This window comes from Oncorhynchus tshawytscha, linkage group LG08, assembly GCF_018296145.1.
Source record: "Oncorhynchus tshawytscha isolate Ot180627B linkage group LG08, Otsh_v2.0, whole genome shotgun sequence".
Lineage (NCBI taxonomy): Eukaryota > Metazoa > Chordata > Actinopteri > Salmoniformes > Salmonidae > Oncorhynchus > Oncorhynchus tshawytscha.
Genome location: NC_056436.1, coordinates 90,346,442 through 90,360,294, shown reverse-complemented (window position 1 = coordinate 90,360,294; position 13,853 = coordinate 90,346,442). Strand labels below are relative to the sequence as shown.

Sequence of the window (13,853 nt, the reverse complement as noted above, 5' to 3'; positions counted from 1 at the left end):
CTGTGTATTATCTATGCATAGTCACTTTACCCCTACCTACATGTCCAAATTGTCTTGACTAACCTGTACCCCTGCACATTCTCTCTGTACCCCCTGTATATAGCCTCATTATTGTTATTTTATTGTGTTACTTTTTATTATTTTTTGGTAAATATTTTCTTAACTTTATTTCTTGAACTGCATTGTTAAGGGCTTGTAAGTAAGCATTTCACAGTAAGGTCTCCACCTGTTGTAATCGGTGCATGTGACAAATACAATTTGATTTGATTTGTAACAGACATTCTGGATGGTAACAGACAGTAACAGACATTCTGGATGGTAACAGACATTCTGGATGGCAACAGACAGCAACAGACATACTGGGTGGTAACAGACAGCCAACAGAGTAACAGACATTATGGATGGTAACAGACAGCAACAGACATAATGGATGGTAACAGACAGCCAACAGAGTAACAGACATTATGGATGGTAACAGACAGCCAACAGAGTAACAGACATTATGGATGGTAACAGACAGCCAACAGAGTAACAGACATTCTGCATGGTAACAGACAGTAACAGACATTATGGATGGTAACAGACATTATGGATGGTAACAGCCAGCCAACAGAGTAACAGACATTCTGGATGGTAACAGACAGTAACAGACATTCTGGGCAGAGTAACAACAGACAGAGTCGTCAGGTCAGTTATTATGGAGTCTGTTTATTGTTGTGTCTGATACTAGACCAGACAAGGCGTAGTGATAAGTAATATAAAAGGCATTGTGAGCCCAGCACAGTTAGTTTAGGATCCTTCCACAGGCACAGGGTGTGGAGTGTTTGTGTGTGTCAGTACAGTCACTCTGGTCCGGTCTCAGTCTCTAGTTCCTCTGATACAGACGACTCATTGAGCTCAGCAATCAATGAACCATCTTCGTTTATAGTGACCAATGGGAGGCCCTTGTTGGGGTTGACCAATGGTGTCTCGTCATTGCTCCCGGCCAACGGGGACTCGTGATTGGATGCAGAGTTTGTTGTTATGGAGATGGGGTTGGCTCCTCCCTCTGGACTCATGTCCCAGTCCTGATCTGCAGGCTGAGGTAGACTGGCTAGAAGTTCCTACACACACACACACACAGTCAGAGACACACTATGCTGTTTTGAAATGAAATTGTGTTGTGTAAGTGCATGTACATGTGTGTGTAAGTGTGGTTGTGTGTGTATACCTGTTGTCTGTCCAGGTTGTTGGTCCTTACAGCAGTCAGAAGACTCTTGGTGAAGGTCTCCAACTCATAATATCTCTGATTCTGATTCTCTAGTTGGCTCTCCAGATACTGCACCTCCTCAAGCTGAAACACACACAGACAACATGGCATACTGGCCTATACACATCATGGTATGGCTGTGTGTGTGTGTGTGTGTGTGTGTGTGTGTGTTCCATCACCTTAAACTCCAGGAGGTTCTGCATGTTTTCCATATCAGATCCGACCATCTCAACACCATCATCATCATCATCATCATCAATCACCTCTATCTTCTGTCAGGAAACACAACCCTATATAATCAGTGTCTAAATCTGTCAGGAAACACAACCCTATATAATCAGTGTCTAAATCTGTCAGGAAACACAACCCTATATAATCAGTGTCTAAATCTGTCAGGAAACACAACCCTATATAATCAGTGACTAAATCTGTCAGGAAACACAACCCTATATAATCAGTGTCTAAATCTGTCAGGAAACACAACCCTATATAATCAGTGTCTAAATCTGTCAGGAAACACAACCCTATATAATCAGTGGCTAAATCTGTGAGGAAACACAACCCTATATAATCAGTGACTAAATCTGTCAGGAAACACAACCCTATATAATCAGTGGCTAAATCTGTCAGGAAACACAACCCTATATAATCAGTGACTAAATCTGTCAGGAAACACAACCCTATATAATCAGTGACTAAATCTGTCAGGAAACACAACCCTATATAATCAGTGGCTAAATCTGTCAGGAAACACAACCCTATATAATCAGTGTCTAAATCTGTCAGGAAACACAACCCTATATAATCAGTGTCTAAATCTGTCAGGAAACACAACCCTATATAATCAGTGACTAAATCTGTCAGGAAACACAACCCTATATAATCAGTGTCTAAATCTGTCAGGAAACACAACCCTATATAATCAGTGTCTAAATATGTCAGGAAACACAACCCTATATAATCAGTGTCTAAATCTGTCAGGAAACACAACCCTATATAATCAGTGTCTAAATCTGTCAGGAAACACAACCCTATATAATCAGTGTCTAAATCTGTCAGGAAACACAACCCTATATAATCAGTGGCTAAATCTGTCAGGAAACACAACCCTATATAATCAGTGGCTAAATCTGTCAGGAAACACAACCCTATATAATCAGTGTCTAAATCTGTCAGGAAACACAACCCTATATAATCAGTGTCTAAATCTGTCAGGAAACACAACCCTATATAATCAGTGTCTAAATCTGTCAGGAAACACAACCCTATATAATCAGTGGCTAAATCTGTCAGGAAACACAACCCTATATAATCAGTGTCTAAATCTGTCAGGAAACACAACCCTATATAATCAGTGGCTAAATCTGTCAGGAAACACAACCCTATATAATCAGTGACTAAATCTGTCAGGAAACACAACCCTATATAATCAGTGTCTAAATCTGTCAGGAAACACAACCCTATATAATCAGTGTCTAAATCTGTCAGGAAACACAACCCTATATAATCAGTGTCTAAATCTGTCAGGAAACACAACCCTATATAATCAGGAAACAGGAAACCCTATATAATCAGTGTCTAAATCTGTCAGGAAACACAACCCTATATAATCAGTGACTAAATCTGTCAGGAAACACAACCCTATATAATAATCAGTGACTAAATCTGTCAGGAAACACAACCCTATATAATCAGTGTCTAAATCTGTCAGGAAACACAACCCTATATAATCAGTGTCTAAATCTGTCAGGAAACACAACCCTATATAATCAGTGTCTAAATCTGTCAGGAAACACAACCCTATATAATCAGTGTCTAAATCTGTCAGGAAACACAACCCTATATAATCAGTGGCTAAATCTGTCAGGAAACACAACCCTATATAATCAGTGACTAAATCTGTCAGGAAACACAACCCTATATAATCAGTGACTAAATCTGTCAGGAAACACAACCCTATATAATCAGTGACTAAATCTGTCAGGAAACACAACCCTATATAATCAGTGGCTAAATCTGTCAGGAAACACAACCCTATATAATCAGTGGCTAAATCTGTCAGGAAACACAACCCTATATAATCAGTGTCTAAATCTGTCAGGAAACACAACCCTATATAATCAGTGTCTAAATCTGTCAGGAAACACAACCCTATATAATCAGTGTCTAAATCTGTCAGGAAACACAACCCTATATAATCATAAATCTATATAATCAGTGTCTAAATCTGTCAGGAAACACAACCCTATATAATCAGTGTCTAAATCTGTCAGGAAACACAACCCTATATAATCAGTGTCTAAATCTGTCAGGAAACACAACCCTATATAATCAGTGTCTAAATCTGTCAGGAAACACAACCCTATATAAATCAGTGGCTAAATCTGTCAGGAAACACAACCCTATATAATCAGTGGCTAAATCTGTCAGGAAACACAACCCTATATAACTAAATCTGTCAGGAAACACAACCCTATATAATCAGTGGCTAAATCTGTCAGGAAACACAAATATAATCAGTGTCTAAATCTGTCAGGAAACACAACCCTATATAATCAGTGTCTAAATCTGTCAGGAAACACAACCCTAATCATAATCAGAAACACAACCCTATATAATCAGTGTCTAAATCTGTCAGGAAACACAACCCTATATAATCAGTGTCTAAATCTGTCAGGAAACACAACCCTATATAATCAGTGGCTAAATCTGTCAGGAAACACAACCCTATATAATCAGTGTCTAAATCTGTCAGGAAACACAACCCTATATAATCAGTGACTAAATCTGTCAGGAAACACAACCCTATATAATCAGTGGCTAAATCTGTCAGGAAACACAACCCTATATAATCAGTGACTAAATCTGTCAGGAAACACAACCCTATATAATCAGTGTCTAAATCTGTCAGGAAACACAACCCTATATAATCAGTGTCTAAATCTGTCAGGAAACACAACCCTATATAATCAGTGTCTAAATCTGTCAGGAAACACAACCCTATATAATCAGTGTCTAAATCTGTCAGGAAACACAACCCTATATAATCAGTGTCTAAATCTGTCAGGAAACACAACCCTATATAATCAGTGTCTAAATCTGTCAGGAAACACAACCCTATATAATCAGTGTCTAAATCTGTCAGGAAACACAACCCTATATAATCAGTGGCTAAATCTGTCAGGAAACACAACCCTATATAATCAGTGGCTAAATCTGTCAGGAAACACAACCCTATATAATCAGTGACTAAATCTGTCAGGAAACACAACCCTATATAATCAGTGACTAAATCTGTCAGGAAACACAACCCTATATAATCAGTGACTAAATCTGTCAGGAAACACAACCCTATATAATCAGTGACTAAATCTGTCAGGAAACACAACCCTATATAATCAGTGTCTAAATCTGTCAGGAAACACAACCCTATATAATCAGTGACTAAATCTGTCAGGAAACACAACCCTATATAATCAGTGTCTAAATCTGAAACACAACCCTATAGGAAACACAACCCTATATAATCAGTGGCTAAATCTGTCAGGAAACACAACCCTATATAATCAGTGGCTAAATCTGTCAGGAAACACAACCCTATATAATCAGTGGCTAAATCTGTCAGGAAACACAACCCTATATAATCATAATCAGAAACACAACCCTATATAATCAGTGACTAAATCTGTCAGGAAACACAACCCTATATAATCAGTGACTAAATCTGTCAGGAAACACAACCCTATATAATCAGTGACTAAATCTGTCAGGAAACACAACCCTATATAATCAGTGACTAAATCTGTCAGGAAACACAACCCTATATAATCAGTGACTAAATCTGTCAGGAAACACAACCCTATATAATCAGTGGCTAAATCTGTCAGGAAACACAACCCTATATAATCAGTGACTAAATCTGTCAGGAAACACAACCCTATATAATCAGTGACTAAATCTGTCAGGAAACACAACCCTATATAATCAGTGACTAAATCTGTCAGGAAACACAACCCTATATAATCAGTGTCTAAATCTGTCAGGAAACACAACCCTATATAATCAGTGACTAAATCTGTCAGGAAACACAACCCTATATAATCAGTGACTAAATCTGTCAGGAAACACAACCCTATATAATCAGTGTCTAAATCTGTCAGGAAACACAACCCTATATAATCAGTGACTAAATCTGTCAGGAAACACAACCCTATATAATCAGTGACTAAATCTGTCAGGAAACACAACCCTATATAATCAGTGATCTCAGGAAACACAACCCTATATAAATCTGTCAGGAAACACAACCCTATATAATCAGTGACTAAATCTGTCAGGAAACACAACCCTATATAATCAGTGACTAAATCTGTCAGGAAACACAACCCTATATAATCAGTGACTAAATCTGTCAGGAAACACAACCCTATATAATCAGTGTCTAAATCTGTCAGGAAACACAACCCTATATAATCAGTGTCTAAATCTGTCAGGAAACACAACCCTATATAATCAGTGGCTAAATCTGTCAGGAAACACAACCCTATATAATCAGTGTCTAAATCTGTCAGGAAACACAACCCTATATAATCAATCAGAAACACAACCCTATATGTCTAAATCTGTCAGGAAACACAACCCTATATAATCAGTGTCTAAATCTGTCAGGAAACACAACCCTATATAATCAGTGTCTAAATCTGTCAGGAAACACAACCCTATATAATCAGTGTCTAAATCTGTCAGGAAACACAACCCTATATAATCAGTGTCTAAATCTGTCAGGAAACACAACCCTATATAATCAGTGTCTAAATCTGTCAGGAAACACAACCCTATATAATCAGTGTCTAAATCTGTCAGGAAACACAACCCTATATAATCAGTGACTAAATCTGTCAGGAAACACAACCCTATATAATCAGTGTCTAAATCTGTCAGGAAACACAACCCTATATAATCAGTGACTAAATCTGTCAGGAAACACAACCCTATATAATCAGTGGCTAAATCTGTCAGGAAACACAACCCTATATAATCAGTGACTAAATCTGTCAGGAAACACAACCCTATATAATCAGTGAAACACAACCCTATATAATCAGTGACTAAATCTGTCAGGAAACACAACCCTATATAATCAGTGAAACACAACCCTATATAACTAAATCTGTCAGGAAACACAACCCTATATAATCAGTGTCTAAATCTGTCAGGAAACACAACCCTATATAATCAGTGTCTAAATCTGTCAGGAAACACAACCCTATATAATCAGTGTCTAAATCTGTCAGGAAACACAACCCTATATAATCAGTGTCTAAATCTGTCAGGAAACACAACCCTATATAATCAGTGTCTAAATCTGTCAGGAAACACAACCCTATATAATCAGTGTGTCAGGAAACACAACCCTATATAATCTAAATCTGTCAGGAAACACAACCCTATATAATCAGTGACTAAATCTGTCAGGAAACACAACCCTATATAATCAGTGACTAAATCTGTCAGGAAACACAACCCTATATAATCAGTGTCTAAATCTGTCAGGAAACACAACCCTATATAATCAGTGTCTAAATCTGTCAGGAAACACAACCCTATATAATCAGTGTCTAAATCTGTCAGGAAACACAACCCTATATAATCAGTGTCTAAATCTGTCAGGAAACACAACCCTATATAATCAGTGTCAGGAAACACAACCCTAAATCTGTCAGGAAACACAACCCTATATAATCAGTGACTAAATCTGTCAGGAAACACAACCCTATATAATCAGTGTCTAAATCTGTCAGGAAACACAACCCTATATAATCAGTGACTAAATCTGTCAGGAAACACAACCCTATATAATCAGTGTCTAAATCTGTCAGGAAACACAACCCTATATAATCAGTGTCTAAATCTGTCAGGAAACACAACCCTATATAATCAGTGACTAAATCTGTCAGGAAACACAACCCTATATAATCAGTGTCTAAATCTGTCAGGAAACACAACCCTATATAATCAGTGTCTAAATCTGTCAGGAAACACAACCCTATATAATCAGTGTCTAAATCTGTCAGGAAACACAACCCTATATAATCAGTGTCTAAATCTGTCATCTGGAAACACAACCCTATATAATCAGTGTCTAAATCTGTCAGGAAACACAACCCTATATAATCAGTGTCTAAATCTGTCAGGAAACACAACCCTATATAATCAGTGTCTAAATCTGTCAGGAAACACAACCCTATATAATCAGTGACTAAATCAGTGTCAGGAAACACAACCCTATATAATCAGTGTCTAAATCTGTCAGGAAACACAACCCTATATAATCAGTGGCTAAATCTGTCAGGAAACACAACCCTATATAATCAGTGTCTAAATCTGTCAGGAAACACAACCCTATATAATCAGTGTCTAAATCTGTCAGGAAACACAACCCTATATAATCAGTGACTAAATCTGTCAGGAAACACAACCCTATATAATCAGTGGCTAAATCTGTGAGGAAACACAACCCTATATAATCAGTGACTACATCTGTCAGGAAACACAACCCTATATAATCAGTGGCTAAATCTGTGAGGAAACACAACCCTATATAATCAGTGACTACATCTGTCAGGAAACACAACCCTATATAATCAGTGGCTAAATCTCAACGCTCTTCTTTACATTCCCATGTTTAGTGTAAAGTAACAGTCCCTCTAGTGTCTCTAGTGTCATAACAGTGTCTCTAGTCTCTCTAGTGTCTCTAGCATCATAACAGGGTCTCTAGTCTCTCTAGTGTCTCTAGCATCATAACAGGGTCTCTAGTGTCATAACAGGGTCTCTCTAGTGTCATAACAGGGTCTCTAGCATCATAACAGGGTCTCTAGCATCATAACAGGGTCTCTCTAATGTCATAACAGTGTCTCTAGTCTCTCTAGTGTCTCTAGCATCATAACAGGGTCTCTAGTGTCATAACAGGGTCTTTCTATTGTCAAAACAGGGTCTCTAGTGTCATAACAGGGTCTCTAGTGTCATAACAGGGTCTTTCTAGTGTCTCTAGTGTCATAACAGTGTCTCTAGTCTCTCTAGTGTCTCTAGCATCATAACAGGGTCTCTAGTGTCATAACAGGGTCTTTCTATTGTCAAAACAGGGTCTCTAGCATCATAACAGGGTCTCTAGCATCATAACAGGGTCTCTCTAATGTCATAACAGTGTCTCTAGTCTCTCTAGTGTCTCTAGCATCATAACAGGGTCTCTAGTGTCATAACAGGGTCTTTCTATTGTCAAAACAGGGTCTCTAGTGTCATAACAGGGTCTCTAGTGTCATAACAGGGTCTTTCTAGTGTCTCTAGTGTCATAACAGGGTCTCTAGTGCCATAACAGGGTCTCTAGTCTCTCTAGTGTCATAACACACACACACACACACTTCCGGCGCCGACAGAGATGGCCGCCTCGCTTCGCGTTCCTAGGAAACTATGCAGTGTTTTGTTTTTTTACGTGTTATTTCTTACATTGGTACCCCAGGTCATCTTAGGTTTCATTACATACAGTCGAGAAGAACTACTGAATATAAGATCAGCGTCAACTCACCATCAGTACGACCAAGAATATGTTTTTTGCGACGCGGATCCTGTGTTCTGCCTTACAAACAGGACAACGGAGTGGATTCCATGCAGCGACCCAAAAAAACGACTCAGAAAAAGAGGGAAACGAGGCGGTCTTCTGGTCAGACTCCGGAGACGGGCACACCGTGCACCACTCCCTAGCATTCTTCTTGCCAATGTCCAGTCTCTTGACAACAAGTTTGATGAAATCCGAGCAAGGGTAGCATTCCAGAGGGACATCAGAGACTGTAACGTTCTTTGCTTCACGGAAACATGGCTCACTGGAGACACTATCCGAGGCGGTGCAGCCAACGGGTTTCTCCACGCATCGCGCCGACAGAAACAAACATCTTTCTGGTAAGAAGAGGGGCGGGGGCGTATGCCTTATGACTAACGTGACATGGTGTGATGAAAGAAACATACAGGAACTCAAATCCTTCTGTTCACCTGATTTAGAATTCCTCAAAATCAAATGTAGACCGCATTATCTACCAAGAGAATTCTCTTCGATTATAATCACAGCCGTATATATATCCCCCAAGCAGACACATCGATGGCTCTGAACGAACTTCATTTAACTCTTTGCAAACTGGAAACCATTTATCCGGAGGCTGCATTCATTGTAGCTGGGGATTTTAACAAGGCTAATCTGAAAACAAGACTCCTAAATTTTATCAGCATATCGATTGCGCAACCAGGGGTGGAAAAACCTTGGATCATTGTTACTCTAACTTCCGCGACGCATATAAGGCCCTGCCCCGCCCCCTTTCGGAAAAGCTGACCACGACTCCATTTTGTTGATCCCTGCCTACAGACAGAAACTAAAACAAGAGGCTCCCACGCTGAGGTCTGTCCAACGCTGGTCCGACCAAGCTGACTCCACACTCCAAGACTGCTTCCATCACGTGGACTGGGATATGTTTCGTATTGCGTCAGATAACAACATTGACGAATACGCTGATTCGGTGTGCGAGTTCATTAGAACGTGCGTTGAAGATGTCGTTCCCATAGCAACGATTAAAACATTCCCTAACCAGAAACCGTGGATTGATGGCAGCATTCGCGTGAAACTGAAAGCGCGAACCACTGCTTTTAATCAGGGCAAGGTGTCTGGTAACATGACTGAATACAAACAGTGCAGCTATTCCCTCCGCAAGGCTATCAAACAAGCTAAGCGTCAGTATAGAGACAAAGTAGAATCTCAATTCAATGGCTCATACACAAGAGGCATGTGGCAGGGTCTACAGTCAATCACGGACTACAGGAAGAAATCCAGCCCAGTCACGGACCAGGATGTCTTGCTCCCAGGCAGACTAAATAACTTTTTTGCCCGCTTTGAGAACAATACAGTGCCACTGACACGGCCTGCAACGAAAACATGCGGTCTCTCCTTCACTGCAGCCGAGGTGAGTAAGACATTTAAACGTGTTAACCCTCGCAAGGCTGCAGGCCCAGACGGCATCCCCAGCCGCGCCCTCAGAGCATGCGCAGACCAGCTGGCCGGTGTGTTTACGGACATATTCAATCAATCCCTATACCAGTCTGCTGTTCCCACATGCTTCAAGAGGGCCACCATTGTTCCTGTTCCCAAGAAAGCTAAGGTAACTGAGCTAAACGACTACCGCCCCGTAGCACTCACTTCCGTCATCATGAAGTGCTTTGAGAGACTAGTCAAGGACCATATCACCTCCACCCTACCTGACACCCTAGACCCACTCCAATTTGCTTACCGCCCAAATAGGTCCACAGACGATGCAATCTCAACCACACTGCACACTGCCCTAACCCATCTGGACAAGAGGATTACCTATGTGAGAATGCTGTTCATCAACTACAGCTCGGCATTCAACACCATAGTACCCTCCAAGCTCGTCATCAAGCTCGAGACCCTGGGTCTCGACCCCGCCCTGTGCAACTGGGTACTGGACTTCCTGACGGGCCGCCCCCAGGTGGTGAGGGTAGGTAACAACATCTTCTCCCCGCTGATCCTCAACACTGGGGCCCCACAAGGGTGCGTTCTGAGCCCTCTCCTGTAGTAGTGGAGAGGGTAGCAAGTTTTAAGTTCCTCGGCATACACATCACAGACAAACTGAATTGGTCCACTCACACAGACAGCATCGTGAAGAAGGCGCAGCAGTGCCTCTTCAACCTCAGGAGGCTGAAGAAATTCGGCTTGTCACCAAAAGCACTCACAAGAGCATCCTGGCGGGCTGTATCACCGCCTGGTACGGCAACTGCTCCGCCCTCAACCGTAAGGCTCTCCAGAGGGTAGTGAGGTCTGCACAACGCATCACCGGGGGCAAACTACCTGCCCTCCAGGACACCTACACCACCCAATGTTACAGGAAGGCCATAAAGATCATCAAGGACATCAACCACCCGAGCCACTGCCTGTTCACCCCGCTGCCATCCAGAAGGCGAGGTCAGTACAGGTGCATCAAAGCTGGGACCGAGAGACTGAAAAACAGCTTCTATCTCAAGGCCATCAGACTGTTAAACAGCCACCACTAACATTGAGTGGCTACTGCCAACACACTGACACTAACACTGACTCAACTCCAGCCACTATAATAATGGGAATTGATGGGAAATGATGTAAATATGTCACTAGCCACTTTAAACAATGCTACCTTATATAATGTTACTTACCCTACATTATTCATCTCATATGCATACGTATATACTGTACTCTATATCATCGACTGCATCCTTATGTAATACATGTATCACTAGCCACTTTAACTATGCCACTTTGTTTACATACTCATCTCATATGTATATACTGTACTCGATACCATCTACTGTATCTTGCCTATGCTGCTCTGTACCATCACTCATTCATATATCCTTATGTACATATCCTTTATCCCCTTACACTGTGTATAAGACAGTAGTTTTGGAATTGTTAGTTAGATTACTTGTTGGTTATTACTGCATTGTCAGAACTAGAAGCACAAGCATTTCGCTACACTCGCATTAACATCTGCTAACCATGTGTATGTGACAAATAAAATTTGATTTGATTTGACAGGGTCTCTCTGGTGTCATAACAGGGTCTTTCTAGTGTCTCTAGTGTCTTAACAGGGTCTCTATAGTCTCTAGTATCATAACAGGGTCTCTCTAGTTTCTCTAGTGGCATAACAGGGTCTTTCTAGTGTCATAACAGGGTCTCTAGTGTCATAACAGGGTCTCTAGTGTCATAACAGGGTCTCTCTAGTGTCTAGTGTCATAACAGGGTCTCTAGTGTCATAACAGGGTCTCTCTTGTGCCTCTAGTGTCATAACAGTGTCCCTCTAGTGTAATAACAGTGTAGTGTACTAGTGTATACTGCAGTACCACGTCGTGAGCCATGGGAGCGCTGCTGCTGTCCTCTACTCCATTCTCTTCTTCTCTCTGGTACGAATCACTGGTCCCATCTAAAACAACAACACTGTTACACTGGACACTGCTACTGGGGGTGGTTGTGTGTGTGTGTGTGTGTGAGCCTCACCCTCGGACAGACAGAAGGACGCTCCATCGTTTAGGTTGTCTCCCAACTCTGGTGTTCCAAGCCCCTCCCCATCGGAACTCAGCGCAGAGGGAGACTCCTCCCCTTCCTGTGATGTCAGGAACACGGCCGGCCCACATTTAGGGGACGGGATCTCGATGCCCATCAGACGGTACTTCCTCCTCCGGTTCCCGATCCACGTCTGTCAAACAAACACATAGCCCAACATATAATATACTGTTAAGATCCACGTCTGTCAAACAAATACATCACTTAAAAAAATTAAGGACAGCCACACACTCTAGGAGCTCAGATGCAAAAATATTTACAGTTGAAGTCGGAAGTTTACATAAATACATTTAAAGTCAGTTTTTCACAATTCCTGACATTTAATCTTAGTAAAAATTCCCTGTCTTAGGTCAGTTAGATCACCACTTTATTTAAAGAATGTGAAATGTCAGAATAATAGTAGAGAGGATGATTTATTTCAGCTTTTATTACATTCATCACATTCCCAGTGGGTCAGAAGTTAACATACAAAAGTTTTGAGAATGACACAAATATTAATTTTCACAAGGTCTGCTGCCTCAGTTTGAATGATGGCAATTTGCATATACTCCAGAATGTTATGAAGAGTGATCAGATGAATTGCAATTAATTGCAAAGTCCCTCTTTGCCATGCAAATGAACTGAATCCCCCCAAAATGTTTCCACTACATTTCAGCCCTGCCACAAAAGGACCAGCTAACATCATGTCAGTGATTCTCTCGTTAACACAGGTGTGAGTGCTGACGAGGACAAGGGTAGAGATCACTCCGTCATGCTGATTGAGTTCGAATAACAGACTGGAAGCTTCAAAAGGAGGGTGGTGCTCGGAATCATTGTTCTTCCTCTGTCAACCATGGTTACCTGCAAGGAAACACGTGCCGTCATCATTGCTTTGCACAAAAAGTGCTTCACAGGCAAGGATATTGCTGCCAGTAAGATTGCAACTAAATCAACAATTTATCGGATCATCAAGAACTTCAAGGAGAGCGGTTCAATTGTTGTGAAGAAGGCTTCAGGGTGCCCAAGAAAGTCCAGCAAGCGCCAGGACAGTCTCCTAAATTTGATTCAGCTGTGGGATCGGGGCACCACCAGTACAGAGCTTGCTCAGGAATGGCAGCAGGCAGGTGGGAGTGCATCTGCATGCACAGTGAGGCGAAGACTTTTGGAGGATGGCCTGGTGTCAAGAAGGGCAGCAAAGAAGCCACTTCTCTCCAGGAAAACATCAGGGACAGACTGATATTCTGCAAAAGGTACAGGGATTGGAATGCTGAGGACTGGGATAAAGTTTCTCTGATGAATCCCCTTTCCGATTGTTTGGGGCATCCGGAAAAAAGCTTGTCGGAGAAGACAAGGTGAGCGCTACCATCAGTCCTGTGTCATGCCAACAGTAAAGCATCCTGAGACCATTCAGGTGTGGGGTTGCTTATCAGCCAAGGGAGTGGGCTCACTCACAATTTTGCCTAAGAACACAGC

The 13,853-nt window shown here is 41.3% G+C and overlaps 1 protein-coding gene across 1 annotated transcript in view; it reads right to left on the bottom strand.

The window, feature by feature from the left end:
- Positions 1–688: 688 nt before the first annotated feature.
- hdx (highly divergent homeobox) overlaps positions 689–13,853 on the bottom strand; it is a 33,922-nt gene continuing 20,757 nt past the window's right edge. The window contains 5 exon segments of the mRNA XM_042326193.1: positions 689–1,103; positions 1,211–1,333; positions 1,429–1,521; positions 12,182–12,261; positions 12,336–12,534. Coding sequence (XP_042182127.1) covers positions 843–1,103; positions 1,211–1,333; positions 1,429–1,521; positions 12,182–12,261; positions 12,336–12,534 — 756 coding nt within the window. The 3' untranslated portion in view covers positions 689–842.